The 27,482-nt window shown below is 40.8% G+C and overlaps 1 protein-coding gene across 1 annotated transcript; it reads right to left on the bottom strand.

The window, feature by feature from the left end:
- Nucleotides 1-8,566: 8,566 nt before the first annotated feature.
- Nucleotides 8,567-13,003, bottom strand: ZNF281 (zinc finger protein 281). The gene has a single exon (XM_048946525.1). The coding sequence runs from the start codon at nucleotides 12,921-12,923 to the stop codon at nucleotides 10,302-10,304; it is 2,622 nt and encodes an 873-aa protein (XP_048802482.1). The 5' UTR covers nucleotides 12,924-13,003; the 3' UTR covers nucleotides 8,567-10,301.
- Nucleotides 13,004-27,482: the final 14,479 nt, after the last annotated feature.

Genomic DNA, 27,482 nt, shown 5'->3' with positions numbered 1-27,482 from the left:
ACTGAAGTGTCCAAGCTAGAAATCCCAAACATTTAACTGCTCAACACTACACAGAGATAAGTATTTCAGGCAATATCTAGAATTGTCTAGCACTCTTGTTCCCTTAAACAATGCATTTTCAGATACCGCACTGTATTACATCCTATAAACAAATAGTGTACCCTCAGCATAAATGTGACATTTGTTTGACACACCAATAATCCAACAAAATTACAGGGAATCACAGAGCTGTTGATGTTTAAAAGGACCTCTTGAGGTCAATTTGTCCAAGCGTCCTGCTCCATCTGTGTCAGTTACAGCAAGTTGCCCAGGACTGTGTCTAGACTGGCTTTAAATATCCCACAGATTTAGACTCCACCACCTCTCCTGGCAACTTATTCTCTACTTGACAGCATTCATAGTAAAAATAAAAAAGTGCTCTGTTGCACACAATGGAATTTAATGTGTTACAATACTTGTGTCTATCGTCTCTTGTCCTGTCAGTATGCCCTCCTGAGAATAGTATGGCCTCCTCACCTTCATCTCTTCCTATCAGGCGTTAGTACACACTGACAAGATCACTGAGCCTTGTCTTCTCCAGGCTAAACACTCCCAGCTTTCTCAGCCTCTCCTAATATAAAATACTCCACCTTGATAGCCCTGGCACTGGACATACTCCAGTAACTGCTTCTTTCTCATGCTGGGAGCCCAGAATTGGACACAGTACACCAGGTGTGACTTTGCCAGTGCTGGGCAGAGTAGAAGGGCATCTCCCTGACCGTGCTGGAAGCATTCCCAATGGGGCCCGGGGTACTACTGGCCTTTTGTCCACCAGCACCCTCAGAGAAGCTGCCCTCCAGCCAGCTGGCTTTGTCACACGGTGGTGCCTGGGTTATTAGTCACCAGACGGATGACTAGGCAACTCAGGTTGCTCTCAAAGTCAGCACAACCCTTTGGCGTATCAGCCACTCCTCCCAGTTTTCTACCATCTGCAGACTTACTGAGGGTGCACTCTGACCCACCTTTCAGGTCATTATATGAAGTTGTTGAACAGTATTTGAAGCTGCACAAAAGATAAAGTCGATCTCTTTCACATCCTGCCCAACGCTGTGCAGACTGCTGTGGAGCAGCTCCTTTACTTGTTGGCCCAGCTCCTCAACAACTGCACACTAAAAGGGTGCTTGATCCTACCTGATTAGGGGTCAGGTAGAACAAAGGCTGCAGGCACCCTTTGATCAAGGACAGCCCAAAGGTCTGTCAGAAGCTGCTCTTAGCCCTCCTAAGCAGAAGCAGCATCTCAGGGCTCCCTCAGCACCCAGCGGCTGCCTGTGCCCACTGCCCGGGCCTGCCTCACACACAGGCCTCTCCCCAGCACAGGCTGAGGCCAGGCAGGGCACTTTGCAATTTGTACTTCTATTAACACAGTGAGGTTAAAAACAAAACTAAACTAAACAACAACAAGCAGAGTTTAATTGGTTTACCACAGCTTTGGTTACCTGTGGAGAAACCGCACCCGACGCTCACTCAGAACTTACCTCACACCCTTTTCCCTGAGGAAAATAAAACCGTTGTTTTAACTTTCCACCTCCCCCAGAATATGACACTGAATCACTAAAATAAAAAGCTCTAATAGCAAATGAAGCAGGTCCTAGCTTATTAGGTAAATGTTATGGCTATATGTTACTTGCAGTGAAGAGTATGTTTCCCAAGTCTTTCTAAGCAACCACGACTATACTATTCCACGCAACTTTTGATCTTGCAGATCAAATTCACGTCTCACTATACAGCAGATACGTTCATACAGCACTAGCACATGGTCTTCCCAGAACATTCTAGACTTACTTTTTGTTTTTACCTTGTTCCCTGCTGCTGACGCCCCAGCCTCTGCCTGCCCCTGCCCACACAGCAGCCCATGACGGCAGGGCAGGGCAGCTCTCACAGCAGGCAGCAGCGGGTCCTTGACTGAAAGAGCAACAACCAATTTTTGCTCCTTTAGAGAGCTTAAAAAATTTTTACGAAGATCATTTTCTGATGATGGAGAACCGGTTTTGTAGCTATGACTTCTCCCTTAGAAAAACATCTCCATCCATTATCTTCACTGCTCACTTCAGAGTTTGCTTTGCCACACAGGCCTCTCCTCTACAAGACAGCACAATTCAGACTGACATTGCTGAAACCTTGAGAAAACCCTAAATGAGCAGGTAGTGCTATTATCTAAGAGTGACAGATGATCCTCCGTGGTACAAGAAAATTGCTGAGCACGGCACTCCAGGAAGCACTTCAGCACGCAGGTGGAGCCGTGGGCCCTCCTCAGCAGCAGCCACAGCAGCCATGTGCTTTCTGCACAACACTTGGCGTATTTTTATTTCTTTATTTTTACACAGAACACCAAACACTTGAGCCTTCCAATCGTTCAGTGCAGCACATTATAAGCCCACAGTTACACACATAATTAAATGGAGAAGGAATGACCCGCAGGTTTGTGATTGTTCTAGACTTGGAATTATAAGAAGCGAATTACCATTTTGAGTATCTCATTGCTGCGTATCAAAAATCAAACCAGGTTATCACAGAGCACCTTAAGAAACCTCAAGGCCCTTTGCAAGGCAGACAGCCCCCCTGCTTCCCTTTTTTCCCTACCTTCTCACACATCATCTCTGAAACAATATGTATATGTAGAGAAAGCACTCCATGTTATTTCTAGATTTTGCAAGCTGACAATTTACAATACATTTTCTAATCTTTTGATTTTGCTCACTGATGGGAGAAGGGGAATCCTCTGTTTCATTTGTGTCCTTTCTGGCGGAGAAATTAAAAAAAAAAAAAAAGAACAGCTCTTTGAGAAGCTTGTGCCAGCTTCATTGTCAAGACAAAGGTCACTGCATTCCTATTCATGATGACCTACAACTGTACCCATTTAAAGACTTCATTATGCTACATTAGAAGGAACTCTTTCTCAGGGGTTTTCATTTAGCTCCATTGTGAGAAGAACAAAACATGCAGGCATCATCAGAATATGGTGTTTAAAATAGTGAAACTGATGATTTTAGTTACCAACTGCCTTACTTCATTTGACATCCACTTGGTTATCTGTGAAGCATTATTTCCAAAAACATGTAAAACATGAAACCACTTTTACTCTAGACTGCATTTCCAGACTACAAAGTAAATAAAAAAATAATCAAACTCACCATATCTACACAAAATGGGTTACAGTCTCTCAAACAATAAGAGGTTCCAATATCTCCAGAGGTGAGGAATTGGTTTAACCTTCATCACTTCAGACTAACGCTGAAGTTGACTGTTATACAAGTATATTTGGAAAGAAGTTTCAATTATGAATTCTCTGGAAATCCACTTTTAAATTCTGTACATTTTTCAAATGGATTTCACTCTACACTAAAATCACCAAGCATACATCCATCTAGTTACAGGGCTGGATAGACCAGGTACACAAACTGCTTCATGCTATAATTTGACCAAACTTTCTAAGCTTACACATCTCTTTAACTATGCAGCTTAAGAAGTTATTATTAACACACCTCCACTAATAATTTTTTTAATAATGCTCTGGACTGAAGCTGGCCAGACATGAAATAATGGCAGAGTTTTGGCAGAGATTCCAGCTTTTCATTTTCAGGAAGTGGGTCTGTACTTTGTAGTGGCAGGCCTTCATTAACAAAAAGTAAAAATAAAAAAATATTTAAAAATTAAGTTCTAAGAAACAGATCTTCTTTGCCCTGTGTCATACTTGCAAATCATTACTGACCACAGAAAAGCTGCAAGAGGGAGATCACATTCCCTCTACCAAGATTACATGATTGCCTGCCCCTTAAGATGCAATACCAGGAGCACTTACAAGTAAATGTGTCATCCTGCATAACTTGACCAAATTCCAGGTAGACATTTACCCAAAGCAAAATAAATGACCTCTGCAACCGTATAAGCTACTCCTTACCAATCTCATTTTCCAACATTATCAAGCACTTCTTAAGTTAATCCACTTTTCATTGTAGAGATACATTTCATTTAAAAGATAAGATCCACAGGCATAATTTATGCACTCTACTTTAGAGCACCTCAGGCAGAACACGCAAGGTGTTTTATTACACGTCTATGTATTTTCCTGTTATGAGAAAGCAAATTAAAGTGATTCAAAACCTTGTCACTCAAGTTGCATATGGATTTCTTTGTAAATTCTAGTCTTCTGAACAGGTTTCGGTCTGATTTTATTCCCACTCATTTCAGAACACAACCGCCCACCACTCAGACTTTCCCCACTCTCCCCCCCCGCCCCCCCCAAAGAAAAAATAAATATTCACAATCTTTGAGCAGCCTGAACTGTCCTTACCAACACAATTTCTGGCCAAATGCCAGCACCCACTTACACCACGATTCAATCAGGCTCTAACCTCCCCTCCAGTGGGAAGAGAGCACAAGTACAGAGAAGAATGCTCAGTAAAAAGAAATTATGAGATTAAATATAATCTACTTTTTAGCCTTCAAAGAACATCAAAACAACATTTTGCAAAAAGCACAAAGTAGAACTTTCACACGAACAGCAATGTCACGGAATTGCCAATGGTAATAACCTACCTTGAGCAGGTTTTAACCTACCTTTACCAGGTGCTTAGCATCAAAAGCAGCACAGCTACTGTAGAGTATCTGACAAAGGCTACAGTTCCTGCATAACAATCATTGTATGCTTTGTTCGTAGAATGCTTTTATATTTGTAGTGCTATAGAGACAGTTTAAAACAAGTTTTAAGTTAAGATAAAGTATATTACAATAATCAAATAAACGCACTACGAAATTAGTTCTTTCTTCATTCTTCAGCTTGGCCAGACAATACTTAATCAAATTTAACACCAAGTCCCCAAGCACACAGGCAACTCTGTAGCGTACCTTCAGTTTTAAAATAGCAAAATCCACTGCAAAGTCAATAAAAACAAAACAAAACACACCAAGATGTAAACATTGCAGCATGCTAAGTACAAAAAATTACATTAGCATCGAGATTAAAAAACAAGCTTTAGAATTTTATAAATGCTATCACTAAATCTTTCTAATCCTCAATTCACCGCATCTTGTACGTGCATTAAGACAAACTGATTACATGATGACAGTACTTTTCCCAAGCAACTCCACACTGCTGTCTGTATGCACAACAGATTGGATGACAACCCTCAGAGTATGAAGCAGGACTATGCTTCATGAGGCTGCTCTTTACAGAACGTGGATTCCCCAGATGCTAGACTTACAGTGAACACAATTGAAGGGAAAGAACAAGCTAGTGATTTAGGCTTCTTACTGTCACCTTAGAGAATTTAACTCCCTCGTGACCCTGTCCCACAGCTTTTACTTTATTCTAGTCAATCTGCTATTCTATATTTACTGAGCTGATACCTTTTCCTCAATTTATCTCTACACAGATCGAGTCTGGAATAGCAGGGGTCTTACAAAAGGAACTCAACTCCAAACAATGTCAAATAAATGAATTTCCACCACCTACCCCTTCAGGTCATAGGTGTCAAACTGAAATTGGGCATAGTAATTTTTTAGCATCAGAGGCTACAAAAAGAATGTACTGGCATGAGACTTGTTCTTGGGACATCTCATTGCATTAGGAAACAATACTGAAATAAATCTGGGTTCTAGCTGCAAGTGAAAAAGGGGACAAGAAACGTGTTTTGAACACCAGAGCATATCTGTACTTCATCGCCATTAATTCAGTAAGTAGGGTAAATCTTGCATTCTAAATGCTACACAAAATAGCACATATTATTTTCTTAAATGCCTGCATGAAAGAAATTGTACAAAAATCACACTAAAACTAAAGGGCCTATACACACGTTCAAGAAAGCCAACTCTATCATATGAGAATGTGAAACAGATGCCACAATATAGGGCACTTAGTAGAAAATGCTATTTGAACTAACGTAAAAAACTGTAATCATCTGTTATCTAGAAGGGGTCACCTTCAAAGATACGACCACTAAACTTCCAAGCATCTGAATGTAAACACATTTCCTCCCAAAGACTCCTAAGTAAATATGATGGGGTTTTCAAAAACAGCAAGTGACTCAATCAGGGACACCAACCAAACCCAGTCTCAAGTCCAGGCTCCAAAAATGGATGCCACTAGTTCATATATATGTTATATATAATATACATGTATATAGTTCAGTATATATACATACACACACACTCATATTATTAATTTGATTTTAAAGGAGGATGAAAAGTCCATGGAACAGAAAGGTTTTCTTCCTTAATTTAGCTTTGGGAAATATGTGCAGAAGATAGCATGCAAAGCATGAGAAAGACTAAGCTTGGAAAATTCCAGACCAAATGATTAAAGCTGGCAGTCAGAAGGGGCTGAAAAAAGGATCTTCCATCTCAAAGTGATATGCCTTCTTCTACATGTGCAATAAAAAAAGTGAGAACGTAGCGACCTAAAGCTTCTCACGTGTATCTTCTGGGGCATAACAAACAATTGTAACAGCCACCTCACCTGCACAATGATTTCGAACAGGTGGAGAAAACAAAAGTAGAGGTAACATTGAGGGAAATATTTTGATACGTACAATACAAGGCAGGGAGAAAAACATACACACAGAACAAACAAAACAGTAACCAAACACCATCAATTATTCCAAATTCTCCTCAAGGTTTTCACGTTGCATCAGACTGCTTTTTTTCCATTAACTCCATAACCGTAGAATGGTGAAGTCTCACAACACCATCATGTATTCACATTTTTTTCCATCCTCTTCTATTCTACCAATTTATTATTTTAAAATTCCATCCACCATCCGCAAGTCTGCATCCAACTCAGCTCATTCAGGAACTACCACACACATAAGGCAGCTTTTTTTACATTACCTGGGGGCAAGTCAGGTGTGAACTTTTAGCATCTCAGAGAATACAGAAACACATTTACAATTCTGGGTACCAAATCATGCCTGTTCCAAGCAAAAACAGGTTATGCGAGCTGCTATCATAAGATAACACTTTATGGGCAATTTTCTATCATCATGTATAACAATTCTTTATATTCTGTTAGCAATAGGAGATAAGTTATCATCCTGCCATAATTAAAAAATAAATACATAAGCCAGGAACGACAGTGAAATTCAAGGGCTTTTTTTGTTCGTTTCCTTTCTCCTCTTCCTACTACCGCAACCCTAAATAAATCTTCCATCCACACAGTAACACAACTACAACTTGACTTGTAGGACCTTTCTAGTATTTAGCACATAAAGCCACACTTGATTTCTACCTAAACCTGATTGGAAGAAAAATAAATTTGAACTCCTTCCACGTTAAACTGGGAAAACCATAGCCGTTTCTTTTTTGAATGATATTAGCCTGTGGAGAGAACAGACAAAATTGCAGTGATTTCCCCTCTTAGATCTTTCCAATTTTTTTCCTAGCAATTTGCTGAATATTAACCATTTAGCATTATCTTATATTTACTTGGGAAGACTTTGATCCTTATTAGCTGGAAGTCATTACTTGTCACGATTTCAATCATTTTTCTCTCGTCCATCTCATCGCCGTGATTCAAACTGCAATCTTCTGTTCTTCAGTGCTTCACCACTGCTGAGAATTCCAATACTGCCACTCTTATAATTACATGCAAAGTTGAATTAAAATATGACTTCAGGATACCCGAAAACCATCTTCACATTAAAAAGCATACTTGTAAGTATTCTGCCATACCACTACCCTTACTTAAGCTTTTCTTAGAAGGTAAGTTAGCTCAGGAAGAAAATAAAACAGGTAGATGACTTTCTAAGATCTTTACTTTGAACAAAATTGCATTATATGTGTGTCATTAAGGATTTTCAGCAATTACAAAACATCTTTGAAATTAACAATACATGGTTTTAATATTTTTAACCAACATCACATATTAAAAAAAAAACAGATTTAAAAAGGTGAGGTTGTATGAAAGCATGAAAAAAATTGTTAGTTCTTTTTTTCCCTTGTTAGCTCAAAATACGGGACAGAGACCTGACTTCTAAAATAGCACATTCAGATGATCTCATCCAAAAAGAAATTGAAGGAAGAAAAGAAGCTGAGATGCCAGCATGTTATGTTATACCTTCTCAGAACTTTCTCACTTAACATTTCCCTAAGATGCTCTCAGAAGCGTTACTGGATAATAGAAGTGATATCTTCATGATGTTGTGAATAATAGGTTTTATTAGTATTAAGTTAAAGCAAACAGCCAGAACAATACATACGCAATTTCTACTACACACAATATAAAGAAAGAAAATTATAACCTCTGAGAAACAAAGGAAAAGGTACTGAAAAAGCCAACAAGTGGTTATGGATTATTTCATCCCCGTTAACATGGATCTGTGTACAGAGAACAGAAGTTGTTCACTTTTTCTGAACTGAAATAGGATGAAATACATAAACAAGTATAAAGAAAATGTTAATGGAGTTACATGGATTTCTGGGAACAAATTCTAGATTAGTAAGAAAAAGAAAGTTTGCCTAGTAAAAGAGGTTACAAGTGGGCTCAGGTTTCAAATTTTAGTGGTGAGGGACAAAGGGAGAAATTACAAAAGGATGTTTGTAACGATTCATTTAATAATACACCACTTTCATAACAGAAGTGTTTTACACTTGCACAATGTTAATAACTTTATTATACATGGAAGCCTGTAATAGGCTGATTACACAATAAGACTGCAAACAACCACTGGTACTTTCCTGACACCAGAAAAGTACGTAAGACTGAAACATCACCAAGAGTACATAAAAAAACCATCAGCATAAACGTCACCAAAATTACATTAAAAAACTAATCAAAAAATACATTTTTAAAAAGTGGTTTAGAGCAGTGCCACTGCCTTTCAGCAGCTTTGAATGGCCACCAGTATTTCTAGCAGGTTTCCGTGGCTCCACAGGCATTAGTCATGATTCACATATAATAAATAATGTACCACAAAATATACATAACGTAAGGCAGTAATTCCCAAGAAAAGTTCTGTTGATATTAACAAGCCACTCAAGTCCTACTCTCGTAGTTGACATCATCACCAGAAACCTTTGATGGAATTGCAGCCTTAGGCCCTGAGCCTGCAGCGATGAACTGCTGCAAGCCCCCGTATCCGTAAAGAGCTCCAATGACACCACCGGTAACGAAGAGGGGCACAGGGGTCCACGACAGCTGATCCTGATGCAGGATCAGGGCCTCGTATGTACAGTTGGGAGTATATTATTTCTTATTGTACATGGAAACCTTGACAGAATTCTAAAATCTGTGGGAGTTCACTGTTCATTATTTGATGTCGAAAGTACATGGTAAGATACGCATTTTCTGGAATGTAGAATTTTTTAAATGCTAGCTAAGATGGGTAAGAGAGGGAGTGGGCAATTTGGGCAAAAAGGGGAAGGAAAAAGGTGTAAAATAAGGAAAAAAAACACAAATCAAGGTATTGGGAGCACAACAAAAGAAAGGGAACCTTAAAAAACAAAAGAATGCGGAAAGGGGGGAAAAACAAAAGAGGCATGTAAAATAAATAATGCATCCCAAAAGGACATCTAGACTACGACTGTAGCTTCAAGTTGGGGTTACAACGGCATGAACCAGAGGCATGCTTTTTGTTCTCAAGGCTTGTGTCAACAGAAACTCTTTACGGAATTACAGTCTTACAAAGGAGTTCTGGGGACATTATTGTTTATATTAAAGCTACCGTTCTGGGTTCTTAGTACAGATCCAAGAGTATCTGCTCAACCTGTCCGGAATCAGCATCACCTAGAAGAACAGGAGTACTTGAAAAGCAACATGGTTTAGGTAGCAAAATTCTGTCAGACCAGCCCAGACATGAGACAGCAATGTGAAATGTTATAGATCCCTTCCTCAAAAAGCTTGAGATATATATTTGTCACTATCTGTAAATTGGAAGTTCCAATACACTAGTGGTGCATAGAATTCCCATGCTTTGTTACACTTTCCTGAGAGTAAAGTAATTAGAATAAACCTTAGTCCTAGGAACAAAGTTAATTTTTTGCATTTTAAACTTTCGGGCTATTCCCTGACAATCTATATATGTAAATTTGATTGCTAAATGTTGCCACTTGAACAAAAACACTATTTTAATCTATTGATTCCTGATTAAAAACCGTAATAAAACAGATCTAAAAAAATCACGCTAACAAAATAAACTAAATATGAAAAGTTGCATTGAAAGGGCATGTTACATTATTCTTAATAGGACCGTGTAGAAACATTCCAATGGCAGTGTTGTAAAAGTAAAACTACAGTAAGAAGACCCCACAGCTCGGTCACAGTCGGGACCTTACCTGTAACTCTGACTGGTTGGGGTTTTTACTCGTGTACTACATGGCTCACTTACATCAGACATCATATTTGAATACCCTGAGAAATCTGAGACTGAAGTCCTTACCCTATGGTCCACTTCGCCATTAGAGTTAGTGATAAAAGTCATTGGCACCCTGCTGCCCGACTTAAACTGAGAACCAAACGCTTGTGCAAAGTTCTCGATCTGGTAGGTTGCTCTAGGCTCTATGTCCTTCTGAGGATCTATCTGGCTAGCTAACTCCTGAGATGGGATCTGAAAGCTCGTTGAGGATTCTAAGTTTTTCTGTTCCTTCTGGCCAGTCAGTTTCTGAGATGTTGACTGGTAGTTAGATGAAGTCTCTAAGGTTTTCTGAGGATCAATGAGATCATCCAGCTCTTGAGAAGGAGTCAACTGTTGATGCGTAGCCTCCAAAGCAGATAAATAAAAGCCTGGTTGAGAGCCAAGCAACATCCCAAACGGAGGTTTTGGCAACGCAGTTGGCAATACTGAGGTAACGGATTGGCTGAAGCCACACTCGAGTGGAGATGTAGTGTATATCTGTTTGTCCTGAAACAGAGTGTGGTTATGGAGAGTTGAGGACAAGCTCACAAACTGGAAACTGGGTCCGAATGCAAAACCAGTGCTATTGGTCGTTCTTTCAAAAGCTTGTTGGAGGTATTTGGAGTATTCTTGCAACATGCTCGCCTTATCGTTTGAAACAGTTTGAGAGTTAGGACTCAAATTCTCTTCCTGAACCATCTCTGAATGTTCTCCTGAGCTGTGCAAGTCCACACGCTGTTCAGTTATACTGAAAGGATCTTCTTTCTGGCCTTCTGATTTGTGAGAGTACTGGTCCAAAAGGCTCTGTAAGACTTCATCAGGAATACCGGACTTGTCATGGCAAGTCTTTATTTCACTATTTAAGGATGCTGAATCAATAAGAGACAACGGAGTTTCATTATCCATAACACTAACACCTGCAGACTGGATGACGGACTGCTGGGAAGTCATGTGTCCGACATTAATTGAAAAGGCACTGTTACTGCTTGCAGTTTGCAAGTATCTTCTTTTCTTTGAAAACTGCATGGCATCATCATAATTACTATTTATTTGACCTGATTTACCGCTTGGACTTTGGAGAAGGCCAATATTTTCTACACTGGTACTGGCTACTAATGAGCCTAGAGAGCCACTCTGTTTCCCAGACAGGGGTTTTTGCCCCAGAATGTCTGGCAGTGGTGATACAAAGTTAAGGTAGTTTTTGTCCGCCTGTTTTCTGCTTCCTTTCTTGAAGACCAATTTTGGCACCTTTTTCTGAAGCTCTTCTACGCCTGTGCCAATGAGACCACCACTGGAAGACACAATAGGAATATCAACTGCATAATTTGGCATGGCCACATTACTTGTAACTTGAGATTCCGCTACTTTGCTGCTACACTTATTTCCTTTGCTTTCAGTGGATACGCTTTTTGTTTTACTTTTTCTCCTTGAGGAATTTGTATTTCCCTGAGACAATGCAGCCAAGCTACCCATGCTATGCGACGATCCGGGCTCCATTCCAGCACCTGCTTTACCTATGGCTTCACCACACGTTCTTCTGTGCTTCAACAGTCTATCAGTCCTCGAAAAATACTGCTGACAAGTGTCACACTTGTATGGCTTTTCTCCGCTATGCGTCCTCTTGTGTCTTTCCATGTGGTACTTCTGGATGAATTTCATGCTGCACTGGTCGCACCCAAAAGGCTTCTCCCTGCTGTGGATCTTCTCGTGCCGCTGCAGGAGGTACTTCTGGATGAAGCCCATGCTGCACTGGCTGCACTGGAAAGGCCTCTCCCCGGTGTGGATGAGCACGTGCCTGCGCAAGTGGTAGGAGCTCCTGAAGGCAGCGCTGCAGTGTTCGCAGACGTGAGGTTTCTGACTCGGGGACGCGACGGCACCTTCCGCGTCTCCCACCAGGGGGGGTTTGGACGAAGCGCCGGGCTTCCGCTTGGCTTTGATTCCCTGAGTTTCTGGCTTTGGCCTCTTCGCCTTCTTGACCTGGGCGTCATGCTTCGGCTCGCCCGAGCCGCCGGGGCCGCCCTCGGCTCTGCCGCTCAGCAGCAGGTCCCGGGAGGGGTGCTGGTGCAGGTGCTGCAGGAGGCTCAGGTCCTGGATCACGCTCTGCCCGCCGCCTTCGCCGCCGCCGCCCCCCAGGCCCGGGGGCCGCTCCTCGCCCGGCGCCCCGAAGAGCCCCCCGTAGTGGTGGTGCCGCGGCGGCTCTTCCTCGTCCTGCTCGCTGGGCTTCTCCTGCTTGATGCTGACGAGGGACTGCAGGAAGCCCCAGGGGCCGCGCTGCGCGGAAGAGGGCGCGGAGGGGAAAGCCCCCACCGGCTCCTTCTTGAAAGTCACGTCCTGGGGGGCGGGCGGCGCCGGGGGCTCGGCCGCGGAGGAAGCGGCGGCGGAAGGCGGGGGGAGCGCGCACTGCGGGGGGTGCTGGGCCGCCGGGGGGGGCGCGGCCGCCCGAGTGAAGCTGGTGACCGGGGGCAGGCGGTGGTTGAACATCACCGTGCCGGGGGGAAAGCCGGGCTCCATGGCCGCCGCCCTCTTGCCGCCGCCGAGGAAACCGCCGCCGAGTTTCATCCCCGGGAGGGCGGCCCGGGAGGAGCGCGGCCCTGAGGGGCCGCGGGACCCGCCGCCCGCCCGCCCGCCGGGACCGCCGCCCGCTCCGCCGCGCTCAGCGACGGGCTCCCTCCGCGACCCGGCAGCCGCCGCCCGGGCGCATCGCCGCCACCCCCACACGCGCGCCGACGGGCGGCTCCGGCCCGGGCTGCACTTACGGCTCCCGCCGCCGCCTCCAGTTAAAAATAACGCCGCGTCCGCTCCACAATGGAATTAACAGCCCCTGCGCCCCGCAACGCGCATGCGCGCCGCGCGGCACGCTGGGTACGGCCCGGCCGGCCGGGCGCCGCGCAGGCGGGCAGCGCGCAGGCGCGATTGTCCTCCTCCTGCTCGCCGCGGGCGCGTGGCGCCGGGGGGGGGGGTGCGTGGCCATGTTGGTGGGCGCCGCAAGGCCTCGGGCCCGGCCCGCTCTCCCCCGCGGCGCCAGGGGGCGGGGCGGCCGGGCGCTCCACCATGACCCCGCCCGATCGCGGCCCCGCCCGCCCCCTCCCGCCCGCGTCCCGCCGCGCGAGCCCCGGAGCCGAACCCGCCAGCGGCGCGAGGGCGGCGGCGAGGCGGTGCCGTCCCCGCGGCGATCCCCCGCCGCCCGCCCGGCCCGCGGGCGGCGCTGGGTGCCGCGCTTAACCTCGGGTGCCCGGAGGACACGCAGAGCGCTGCCCTACACGGCGCGCGGGTAACGACGGCACGGCGTTTCTGCGGCGCTAAGGCTGCAACGCCTAATTCAAGTGCAAGCTGCAGCCCCAGAATGAGGTGAAAATGCCCAGCTGCAGCCCCTGGGCACCTCTTACACACGCAGTCACCGCGCCCCTTCTGGTGGATGCCCTGCAGCCCCGGGCACTGCCTTCTCAGGCCCACACTGAGAAGAAGAAACACGCAAAGAAGGCAATGGTCAGAGTATGCGTGCCATACAGAATGTACAGCACGTACAGAAATAATTCGTCTTCACAGCAGAAATAATTTCCATCTCTCAAAATGCCCTTCTGTGTGTCTCTGAAAATATCCAGAACGCTACATCAGTGTTTTTCTTGTGGGCTGTTAGGTGCTAATAACATCTGAATAAAATCCTGCTTCATTTGTCACCACAGACCGTAGAAGCCTTTCATATTTCCGCAGGATTCTATTAAGGAATCCCAAATTCTATAAAAACCTAAACTGCAGGGCTGCTTTAGCTTAAAACCTTAGAACTGGACATGTTAGTGCAGATGGCTACTAGTAACACAGAGTGGAAGCAGTGAAAGAAGCGGGGTAAATTCCTTATGATTCTTATGCAAAATAACATATTCCCATATGAGAATTCAACTTGTACACATGAAGTACTTCCACAGACCTAACTGTTAGAAACCTTGGGTCAGATTCTGACATCTTAAAAGTATCTAATTAATGTAAAAATGTAATTGGATGCAATTTCTACACCCAACAAATTTTTTTGAGGGCACATATATAAAATGAGTTCCTTTTATATTTTAAACAGTTTCTTTTATAGAGCATTTAAGTTAACAGTGTGTTTCTAGTCACAAATTAAATTATGGAAGTTGAGGACTGTCAGGTTTAGCTAAGTGTTAAAAGACAGACCAGGAATTAAAAAAAAACTTAAAGCAGCAGTAAAATATTAGTCAATGCCTATGAGAAATGAGTCTGTCCCTTTATTCAGGGTGTCTGTGTTTAATGGTAAGCTGGGATGCATATAAGCTAGTCCAAGCATGAAGGGCAGTAGGACACTCATATGGAAAGCCAACTTTGTCCCTCAGTTATCAAGATAAGAAACCTGTCATTTCTCTCATTCACTCTGTCAGCCTTGAGATACTCCAAGCAGACTTACCTCTGTGTTGTACACCCCATATATCAGGAAGATGAAGAGACCCTGTAAAATAAAATGGAGGGAAAAAGCTGTTAACTCTAATCATTTCAGCAGTAGAAATACCTGAAATAAACTTTCCTGGGAACAGACAAAAGAAGACACACTTCATCAAGGTCAATTTATTTTTCTATTTTTCAACATTATAAGCTGTACCTTGAGCATTTATTTGATAACGTGGGAGTACATCACCTACAGTATTTGTGGTATTCAGGTGCTTGGCAATGAGAAACTTAGCACCAAGACACTAATTAGAAAAAAATAATTTTCTATTTGAATCATCTTCATACAAAAGCCTCAGATAAAATAGAAAACAGAATACAGATGCCATAGCAAAGGAAGGAACAAGCATCTCTGCTTTGGTTTTTTTCTTAAAAAAAAAAAAAAAAAAAAAAGAAAAAAAATTAAGAAAAAAATGTATATTACCAGATTCCCTACTGAATACACGTGTGTGTGTATAAATACGTAATCTTCGTATTCATTGGGAAATGACCAGTTAACTATTTTATAAATTTTATAAATCTAAACATGAAGAAAGCAAGAAACGTGTGAGGGCAGAAAGGCATAATGCAAATAGTACACATTATTTATCTAAGTTTGTTTTTGTTTCTGTATTTTATTTTATTTTAATTTTCTTTTTTTCAGCTTTCTTTGCACTGCACCAGTATTGGACAAAACAAAGTAGGAACAAATAACACACTCACTGTGATGAGGTTTCGTGAACCTTTTTGCCGTATCAAAACCTCTGTGTCCAGGACCTACCTGGTTCCTGCAGTCTGCTGACAGGTACTGACAATTACTACATTCATTTGTAATTTTGTTTTTAAAGGAGCATGAACAAAAAACAATCAACATATTTTTAATCCTGCGTGCAAATAACCTAGAGACAGATGAAGTCATTCTGGAATTGCCCACCAGCAAAATCACTGTTTCATTAGGCAGGGAGCTCTTTCACACGATTACTCAGTGCCAGTGTAAAATCCATGGAACAAACAGTGATTTTGTTTCATACCTATTGTTTAAAATAATAATAATAATAATAAATCCAGTACTTCGGTTATTTACTGATTATGTCATTGAACTCAACAAAAAATTGATTCAAAGAATAGACAGCCACATTTGTGAGCATGCCTTCACATAAAATGTACCTCAGTTATGTCATGTGGCATATTTGTAAACAGAACCACCAGAACCCTGGGACCCAGCAGCTCAGATATGAGAATTACACACAGACATAATTACTTACAGAGTCAAGTCCCAGTTCTCTCTTCAAATGCAGCGGATGTGGACCATTCTGACTCTGACTCCTTTCACAGTACTATCCAAAATCTGTATTTACACTATGGAAAAAAAAAAAAAAAGAGATTGGAAACTTCCTCTAAAGTTACACTGAAATAAAAACTAAATACCAAGGTTATAGGGAGCAAGATAAGCACATCATAAAAAACAATGAACATTGGCTACTGGCAGCTAATTAATCACATTGTCCAATATATAGCAACACAGGCAGCACCACAGGCACTTTTAAACGGATCTACAAAAATTATCTGCAAAATGCTTTAGTAGTAAGCTGTGACTACACAAGTAAGTCCTATACAAATTTCCCTGCTAAAGATAAGAAGTGCTGTGAGCATCCTTAGTCCTTCATGAAGACTTTTGTTCTGCTTTTGGCACGGTGCCACCAATGTGGTGTTGCCCACAGTGAGGTTCTGCAGGTGGCTGCCGCAGCCCTTCAGCTGCTCCAGGCAGGAGGTCAGATGCCCCAAGCACCTGGGAAGTACAGTGCATTGTAATAATACAAAGTTTTGGATATAATTGCATCTGTTGGGATTAAAATAATACAACAAAATCCTTCAAGTAAGAAGCACCGAGGCCTTTCTTTTTTTTTTTTTAATATGTGTATATGTTTCCATCTCGCTTGCAAAGAGTCAAAGGAAACTAACTGCATATCAGCACAGAATGAGGCAGTTAAAGAGGTTATATTCTAGGCAGGCAAAAAAACAAGCTATATGTAGAGGAAAGAGAACCAAGCACACAGTTGTCATCTTTCAGTTGTACCAAGAACAAATCCCACTTTTCAGTGCGACATCAGGTAGAGCTACAAACCTTCAGCTGGGCTAGGAGGCTGCTTTGTGGAGACTGAAGAACAGGATCTCTGCCTGATTCATTACAGTTCTGTCTGCAGCTCTGTGCAGGGCATACGTGGGCTGCTCAGCTCTTAAACGTGGCAGGCCCTAACAGAACTGCCCAGCTATCTTGAATACGTCAGTCTGTGGACAGTGCTCATCTTCAGCACGTCTGTCAGGATCTGATCCAGTTTGGGTGGTTCTACTGTAAGGTGAGGCTATTAGCAGGAGATTATTCTGCTTTAGGGCAACAGCAATCTTCAAGGTGGGCTTTGCTGCTTTGTTGCTGTTTGTTTTCAGCAGAAGCTTTTTTCCCCTCAGTTTTAACATTTGTCTCCTAACTATTTCTAAAAGCTTCCTTTTGTAGGCAGCACATGTCATTCAACATTATACATTGCTGCAGTCATTTCGTGGAGTAGTGGAGAGTGTTACACAGATACTTTTAGTATTTCTAATCGGAGCACTTTTTTGACATACCAATCTTCAATCAGGTTGAATTACTTAATAACCCTTCTCTTGTTAATCTTTAGGCCTTCATTCTTTCATTTGCGTGATACAACTGAAGAAGATTAAGAATTCTCAACTACTAAAAGTCTCACACGGATACTTCAATGGGTCAATTAAACATATTAGCAAAATATTCAAGTAAAAACTATGCATAATTAAAATGAAAATACATTCATATTAAATACCTAATTCAACAGTATTTTGAAGTGTTGCTTCTTCTAGGAACTTAAAAAAAAGTCAGTCACTGATAAAGAAGTTCACTACAAGTAATTTTCTGCTGTGCAGCAGAATAAAAAAAAAAAAGTAGTAGATCACAGATAGCAGTCCTGAACTAATTGTGCACATATGAAGAAGTTCCTTTGGTCATTAAAGTAGAAACTTCCTTTCTACTACTATTAACAGTTTTGCTGCCTGAAGCAGCATTGTGAGGTTTCTAACTCAGTTTACCACTGACTTCAGTCACCATCCCTTCAGCTCCTGTGGTTACCACTGAAATTACTGAAGCCAGGCTTGGCAAACAGGAGGGGACAGAAATTGGAGTCAGGTGAGAAGTGTAAAAAGAAAGGAAAAAATGAGCAAAACATTTGTAGTGCTATTGAAGTAGCAGAGCACCAGAAAATCAGCAATTAAAAAAAAAAATCAGTCATAGCGAAGACATGGGAACAAATACCAACTTCCTGTCCAGAATTCTTTGGTTTAGTTTTGGAGATTGATTCCTATCCACCTCGGCTGTGTGTAGAACCAGACTCTTCCTTAGATTAATCATGTTTTCTAACATTTCTAACATCCAGGCTGCATTTCCAGCAGCATGGATGAAGTAGAGACGTGCAGGCAAAGTACCACTCTGGCTTCCACAACAAGAATCCCTGTAACAAATGAAGTGTACAAATGTTTTTCTTCTGCATTTGTTTTGTACGAATTGCCACAAACATGAATCTAACCCACAATGAAAACTACGTCAGCACATAGCCAGAAACAGAAAGTCTGGCTTCAGTTTGTCTTGAAACACAGGTTGAATCCCTCCTAAGGGAAGGAGCAGTAACAGTTGAAAAATCTGATTTCAGCTGGATGAATTATTTGCCATCATAATCCTCAGAATTTAATGGGGGAAAAAAAATCCAAGTTAGGATTTTTGGGATGCTGTAGCACCTGTCCTTCTCAGAAACACGTGCTGCTAAGGAGCCACACAGGAAATTACAGTTGAAGCTACGTAACACATGCAGGAGAGTATCTGGGATCTGGTATATTGAAAGAGCAGCTCAGATTCTTCACAAGCAGATCAGCCTTCCTTCTTGCTTTCTGCTGCCCTTAAGTTTGTTTTCAGGAAAAGTCAGCAATACCATCTACATAAAAAAAAGGTATTTTTTAGAATAGTAAGAAAATCTAATGTTTTTTTTACAAGAAGTACAGCAAAATTTCTGATTTCCATTAAGTACATCATCAACACCTTACCAAAATCCTACTGGAGCAACTGGGTAAAAGCCTGTGTTGTTGCTACGGTTTTGCTGTTGCTGCTGTTTTCTGGCTTTTTTGTTTTGTTTTGAGGTGATCAGGGTTCTTATTTCTACACGTTTGAAGAGGACACTCGGGGGGGGGGTTAAGGCAGCTAAGGCATACAGTATGGACTTGCTATTCCATTGCTTAGTATTACTGCTGCTGTACTTTCTTTCTATACATTGTTGCACTTGGAACTCTGGCTGGTGGGAAAGAGCTGCAAATTTCTCTCTGCCTGCTTACTGTTAGCAGCCCATAACTTCTTCCAGCTGCCATCTGTTTCTTGTACTAATCATCAGCTCAGAGATACCTTTTCTGCTTTTAAACTATACTTCCTCATTTTAACAAAATTCCTCCAAGTACTTTTAGTGAGATAGGAAACAAGCAGAGAAATACATTATATTTCACCCAAAGGACTCATCAGTGCTCTTTAAACCAATAACATCTAAAACATTTTCTATTGAACAAGGTTCCAAATCACTTTCTTGTTCCGAAGGTTGTTTTGCTCCACCCTGAACAAGTTAACACACACACAATAAGCGTGAAGCCTATTTGTGGTGAGTTATGTGGTGCAAAATACATCGATTCACACCACATCAAGCTAAATTCTGTTCCTTCTGTTTATCAGAATCTCACCACAGTTACCCACGAGTGATCTAAACTGGCTAGGTATTTTTATATTTTTAAATGTGAGTACAGGAGAAAAAAGTCCAGTAATTCTAAATGGTTAATTTACCAAAAAGTGATGTGCAGATTGTACACATCTCTGTAATATAACTAGAACACAAAGTGTAATCCCAGTGTTACCATTAGTACAAGTTTAAATTTGTGTTTCTCCACCTCACATACACAAACAAGCACACACATTGCAGAAGACCCCAACGCCAGAAGCCTTCTCTTTTGCCACACAGTAGCTTCAAGCCTGAGGTTACAGTTTATCTCAATCTGTAGACTCTAGAAAACCTTCAGTGATCTGTAGAAAGTGTGATATACACTCGTCTAATTTTTTTTTTTTCTTTATAAATAGGCAGACCCCATAAATCTGAATGCAATGGCTGAAAGAACTGGATGTAATCTGTAGCCCATTCAAATCAATAGGATTTCTTCCACATTCAGAAGAGCTTCTCCAACTTCATCCTAAACATTCTTATTTTATCAGAACTTTTTATCATCAGAGGTTTCAGTGCGTTTATTTTTTACTTTTTAGCTATATCTCTGAACAGAATTCATGCAGCTTAAGCATTCCAAAATCTAGGAATACACCTATACTTTCACACACTCTAGAGGGTTATCCATCCTGGTTCCATTAGTAGCCTAAAAAAAAAAAACCTCAAAGCTTTCCATCTAAATTCTCTCCAGTCAGAGGGATTCATGATAGACACTTTTTCCTCATAGAGCTTATCTCCTTATTATGTGACTGAACAGTTTTGCCACATCCACCCCTCCATTTTTCACATCAGATTGGTTCGCTTTGGTTTAGATGTGGAGATGCACAGCAAGAGAAACACAGCGCTGGAGGCCTCATTCCAAATACATCTTCTCCATTGCTTTAGATTCCCGATGCCGCCCTTCCCTAAAAGCCGAATGCCTCTTGGGCTTTTGCTGGGAAGTTCTGCAAGGATAAGGCTGTTGGCACAAAACAGCAGTTTCTTGCTACAAATGATCAGAAAGTGCATATGGACAAGGCAGCTGTAAAGCTCTGTCTGTAGCTACTGCAGAGCTAGGTAAGTGCAACTCTCAATAGTCTACTTCATCTTTTAGCATTAATGCAAGATCACCATATCTCTGGCCTTTCTGAAATTCTTGCATCAACGACTAACAAAAATGAGTATAAACCATGCTTATACAAAATACTGTTATCAGAAGTTATTGTCATGCTGCCCCTTACCAGACAGCGTGCAGTTCTGTCAGTTCTGAATTTCTGTGGGTGGGAACAAACATTCAGCTCTAGATTTGCTTTGGACATCTCGCCTGTGGCCATTTCAAAATATATTTCAAAGCCAGTTAGATTGCCACTGCTATTCCTCATTTGGGAAACCTCTGATGGGCCTATGACCATATGCTACTTTATTCAAAGCCACACGCTCACTTATTGATGTCATGTTTACTAATCTGAAACTCTTAGCAACTACCCAGACATAGTGTGTGTGGGTTTTGTTTTTTTTTGGGGGGGGGGGGGGGGGGGGGGGGACTGTTTCTTTTTGCCCTTGTTTTCATGATAAGACCTGGTTTTGATAATATAAAAAAGGACAGAGTTGCCAAATTTTACTCCAGGTGTCCAATACATTATTTTGATAAAGAAACTTAGAAATTTACTCTAAAATTGTTAGGTGTGAAAATAGTTTCCAAAGGTCATGCTTACATTCTCATGGTTGTTCCATAACAAATACGTTCAGCTTACAACTGGAGATTTTAAGAGCCAGAACAGCCACATGGTTGTGAAAGCCAAGATGGATTCTGATTGCTCACACATAATCAAGTTATCTCAGCTATTTAGATTTATACTGCATGTCGGTTGCAAATATGCCTTTGAAATTTTGCTTTCGTTTGTGTGGGTACAGACAAACCACTGTACTTACATGCTTTGAAGTACACTTCATAGCTTTCCTGCATGAACTGCAGGGAAGTCTTAATTGCTCAGCTGATGGCAGTTGACCTTTAGAGAAAGAATTGAGATGCACAAAGTATAAAAATAGTACCTCAGAAAGAATGTATAGCGTGTTTTCTTACAAAAAAAAGCTCGTTTGACTGTAGAGCTCATTGAATAATTAACTTCCACTCACTGTCTGAAAATAGACACCGAAACTGGTTATTACTTCAGGATTGACCCGCAATGCATATTAACACAGTCTTCATTGCAAAATAAACAAAAACATTTAATTGGGAGGAGGAGGTGGAAGGAATGCCTGAATTTCATTTAGTTCCTCGTTGGATTTTTTAAAGCCTTCACAAGGCTGTATTTTGAAATGGTGAATTTTCAAAGGAGGGGTATATTAAAAGAAACTATTTACACCCCAAAGCAACCAACATTTTCACTGTTGCTTGAGAAAACCTGTCTGAAAATTTGTTGCATGCTCATGCACCATTTCTGTTGAAGTGAGTTGATACTTCTGCTGAGTTCTAAATAATTCATTATTCAGCTAAGCAAATTTAAAGTGACAAGGAAAAAACACTAGGGTCTTCATGCATTCGTTTGCAAATGGAACAAAGTGCTCAAATGTCAAGTTTTCTGAACAGCAGCAATTTAAGTTCTGTATTTCAGGTACTCCTCTTACTTTCCCTTGCACCACCCCTCAGTAGTTGTTACCTACCAGCACATCCATTTGACATTGACAGAGTTCTAAATAGTATTTAATAGTCAATATGTCATGCAGCATAAGCAGAAATAAAACCCCACAGATCTACACATTCACATAGAGCTCAGTATATTTTTCTCAGCTATGTTTTCTTTCTGCCTGTTTCCCTACCAGGAGTCTTATTTCCCCCCCCCGCCCTCTCCCCCATCTTCTCTCCACACTTTCAGAACTTTTTTCCATCATTGTCACTGTTACTGACTGTCCATAAGTATCACAGAGTTTTCATGCTCACCTTTCCACTCCTCTTACATTGTATGTTATCCTTAATATTACATATACAGAATACAAGAGGAAAAAAAAGCACCCACACCATGAAATGCAAAGCCACTTGGGGGCAACATTATCTGCAGGTCTACAAGGAGAGGTAGAAACAGAAGGAAAGGAAGGAGTCAAACAAGAAACGGAACTGAAAGCGTGAAGAAGATGGTATGAGGCTGCTTCAACAAGTGCAATAAAAATAGATCGGGAAAGATAGACTAAATGTCAGGGACATAGTCCCAGTCCTAGCCAGCAGAAGAATCCTTCAAAGGTAATAGTGAAGAGAAACAGTTTCACAGCTTTCCAGAGTCCATGAACAGGATATCTTCATAAGGAATTGATTCCTTCACAAGGAAGGAATCAACTGAATGCCTGTGGCATTAAATCCTCCTCTAAAACTAGAGATTTTGATTTGCAGTTCAATCCATTTTTAATCTAACCAGAAGTAACTTGTATCATTGTACCCTTAAAAGGTGCAATGCCAGAATATCACAGCATTAAGAAAAAAAAAAAAAAAAATCAGATCCACATAGCATGATTTCAACTCTGTTTTAGTTGACCACACAAAGGAGCGCTGAACATGATGTGCCTGTAGAGGGAGAGCCATTGAAAAGCAAGAAGGATGATAACAGGCAGGACATCTCTCTCTACTGATGCCTTCCGTTTACTATACATGCTTATGTATTACCAATAATGTTTAGAAATTCAGTAGCATTTTCTTCTGACTGTGCATGGCACAATTAGCAGTTATTTGAGCTACAGGAGCAGACAGCAGTGATTCAGGTTCTTTTTCTTTGAAGAACTCTTCCACCACAGGGTCAGTAAATATACAAAGGAACTGAAGAGCTTCCTGTGACCTAAGAGAACTGTAAAGTAATTGTAAGGGGAGCGAAGTCTAACAGCAACATGATTGGGATTTGTTGTTTTGTTTGTTTAGTCACTTCAAGCAAATGAAATCAACAGCATTCCTTTTACATCTGCAAATGGCCAAGTAGTCTGGAGAGCCTACAGATACAAACAGTGCTGAATAGAAGAGGGGATTTCCTACTCTGCTCTCATAGCAAAGCAGAGGGTTTTTCTTTTTTCTTTTCCAAAGATTTCATATTTTTCTTCAAGGAAGTATTTTTCACTGCAAGAGAATGGATTACAGGAAACTTTAATTTAAAGAGACGTGTTCCAATAGCATTAACGTATACCAGGATGCAAATTAGTAGGCTTACTGAGAAGCCGTTCAAGTGACTGTAGCACACGTCTTGATACAGTTTATTGCTAGCACACAATGAACAGCATGGCAGCCCTGTGTAGGTCTCTAATCCTTTCCTTACAGTTAGAGAGTACTGAAAAACAAAGATTCTGTTTGCAATTAAAAGACGACAGTGTACTCAGGACCTTAGGAAAACTGTAGGTTTTCCAAGTAGTCCAAAGAGTCAATACTTTCCAAGTTTCAGAGGGTGCTGAGTTTTGCAAACAAGCAATTCAGAGGCTACCCTGCAGTTCTGTTCTAAGATCTGATAATAAACACAAAACCAGGGTAGTCAGTGCTACCTATGGTAGATCTAAAAAAGGATGGTCTTAAAGATTTTCAGTCATACAGCACAATAAAGAAACATTTAAATAATTAACTCTTTTTACAATAAGTATATTGAGGTTTCAGTGCCTGGAGAGCACGGATCATCCACCACATTTACTGGCTACACTTCTGTTCTCAGCCTGCAAAGCACAGTAACACTAACACAAAACAGGCTGAATTTAAGAGCACGTAATTATGAGCCTGTAGAAACTCATTCATCAACATCTGCAAGTTCCTGTGCACTGTGTGTTTTACCTGCATCGTCTTCGTATTTTTAGAAAACATTCTTCAGTATTACTTCTAATGGATTGATGTGTTACTTCACACGTATGCGTAATATGCAACACTAATTGTATTCATGACATGGAACATTTTCTTTGGCTGACGGACTGAAAGCGAGAACCCTGACTTACAGGATTACTCAGTTAAAAAATAATTGTGATGTTTAGCTCATTATGGAGCACGTGTAAGAGCTGTAGCGCATCCATTCTGGAACTTCAGGGTTCCTATAGAATCCTGTGTGATTTGTTTATGATGTGGTGATGATTGACTGTCAGTTACTAATAAATGGTAAATAAAAAAGTAACCTGTGATATTAAAGTACTACATTAGCTACATTGTGATTAAATTACAGTAACACCACCAGCTATAAACCTTTATAGAATCTCCTCAGCCATGCAGTAATTCTCCTAACTATACTATTATGTAGAGCACAAATATTTCTTTGTAAGTCCAAAGCAATACATCAGGGAAGCATTTACTGCTAAGGCTAGATTGAGAGTAAATGCATCTTGGGTTGCTATGAATAAAGCTCTAGCTTCTCATTACTTTATGACAAGACACAGAAATTCACTTTACTTTTCATTTAAGCTTTTCTGCTCCAGTTTATAGATGTATGCCTTCACGCTTTTATTCCCTTCTCGCTTCAGCCGTACGTAATAAATGATTATAAATTTTCACATTTGACCACCTCTCTGCTAGTCTCATGCTTAATGCACAAAGTTAGGAAGCTGCAGGTAAAAATTTCACAAACACTTTTATTTATGATGTTGTCCTTGGTAACGGAAATTTCAATGTACTGAAATGAAAAGTATGATTAAAGGGATACGACGTCCTGACAAGGATAGTAGAGGGCAGCCTTCTATTTCCCACTGAAAATATATAATACTTTTCTGACATCAATTTCATAGAGAATAGACATGGGCTAGTCATGAAAAAAAGACACAAACACGTTTCGAACTTCACTGTTGTTGTGCTGTCTTAAATGAAACTTATTCCAGAAATATCTTGCCCAAATAACAAGGCTTTGTAATTAATTTCAAGAGTCAGATCAAGAGCTAATTTAGCATAAGCAAGATACGGGATGTTATCTTAATGATCTTCCACAAAACTTAGAAAATAAGAACTGTTTCTTCTCCTGTTAAGAGAGATACTCTCTTCTCATTTCCTCTTGTCACTTTCCCTATCACTTTACCCCTATAATAAGATTTATTGCTTGTAGATTGCATTTCAGATTCCAATTTCATTTTAGCTAACTTGTGTTGTCCTACACAGCCAGAAAGTTGTGGTATGCTTGAAGCATTTTAGAAGTACTATCCTAATAATGACTGGCTTTAGTCTAAAATCATTTCAGCTTCTTTAGTAAGTAGAAAAAAATACATCTATATAGCATTAAGAATTTTGATCCTGTTTATGCATAGAGAGAAAGGGAAATGAAACTGCACTAAGATTATATTACTAATAGATTACATTAAAAAACATCCCCCAAACAAATTCCTTCTTTCTGAGCAATGTTGCAAATATATTACCTGAGCTTAACATCCCACTTTTATGGGAAGCATATTAATTCAGTGTCACATTTTCAGCAGGTGATATTACAAATTAAAATAACTTTTTATCTTTAAAGCAAAAATAAGTGATCACCAAACAAGTTCACCTTCTAGACAAATAGCGTGTGCATTTTCCAAGTGCATACATTGAAACAGTTAACACACCTTTGAAGTCCCGTGTTTTTGAAATTAACAGCCAAACTGGTTCATTCCAGAGAGTTAGAATCAAAACATGCTTAAATATCCTTTAAAAGGATTCAAGAAAATAAACCTTCTACATTCTGGCTTTTTACATTAAAAACCGAGCAACCAACAACAAGAAACCTTATGAACTGGAGAGCACAGGAGTTGCATCCATGAAACACTGAACTTGTCACCTCAAATGACTGTTTTCAGTCCCCCTTGAATTATACCATCTGAAACTTGCTTCTATGTTTTGAATACTCAACAGCATACACAAAGCTCATAGTTTGCTTTCACTGTCAGATGGGTTCGTGCACACTTCATACTGAATACTTTCTGTAACTAACGTAACTAGCAGGGAAACAGCAGGGTCCAAAGTATTATTCTAGTCCTTGAATTTCATAGGTAAGCATACTTGCACGGCAGCTCTACCAAGTTATACTTGTGCTTTAATATTACTATTGATTTCAAGGAAAAAAAATCTAGAATATCATATTGGTAGTAAAAAACTGTGCTTCTGAGAGTCGTGAGGTATTGTTATCCAGACAATGGTTGACAATTTACTATTTACTTTCTTCTCCTCATCTCTAGAAATGGGTGAACAAAGTATTCTGTTACAGACACCCAGCCATCACGTTATTAAGCCAAAAAATCTCACTGTCGCACACTGCAAACATTTTTCAGCCTGTACTTCTAACAGCGCCGTACCTTCTTCGCTTGCAGGAGCTGCAAATATTTTGTGACAGATCCCATTTGTTGGCTGGCGATCGCAGAACCCTGAAAAATACATTATGTCTTCTGTCAGTTATTTAAAAAAACACCACAAATTATAACAAAAACAAAATTACCAGCAATTATCATTTGAATGTCTATACTAATCCATTTCAGTTTAGCCTGAGGTTTTACACCTTGATATTTTTCCCTTCTTACCACAGTTACAAGTTACTGCGGTCATTCAAATTTCTTCTTTTACAATCATTGCCATTATAACACCAGCAATCTACATTGCTGAGCATTCTGCATAGTATCCTTACTGAAGCACGCTTGATTCTAAATGAATTTTAATATTTGCAATTTGAAACCTGACATAAACCCTCAGAGCAACCATGTGGCATCAATTACGCGATAAAGTACACAGGTTACAAGTACCACAGCAGAGCTCACGCTCTCTTTTTAACTCACTAATGTCTCTGACCCCTCTGTACGAAAGCACTTCAATCAACATTCACATATATATTTCTTTTTAGCTTTACCATTTAACAGGCTGTAAAAAATGTTTAGCAATCAATTATACACATCAAGTTGATATCCTGCAGAACTGAGGGTCATTTAAGCTTACAAC

The sequence above is a fragment of the Lagopus muta genome, chromosome 5 (genome assembly GCF_023343835.1).
Source record: "Lagopus muta isolate bLagMut1 chromosome 5, bLagMut1 primary, whole genome shotgun sequence".
NCBI classification, from domain to species: Eukaryota; Metazoa; Chordata; class Aves; order Galliformes; family Phasianidae; genus Lagopus; species Lagopus muta.
The sequence above is the reverse complement of the archived record's forward strand: the minus strand, read 5'-3'. Positions and strand labels throughout refer to the sequence as shown.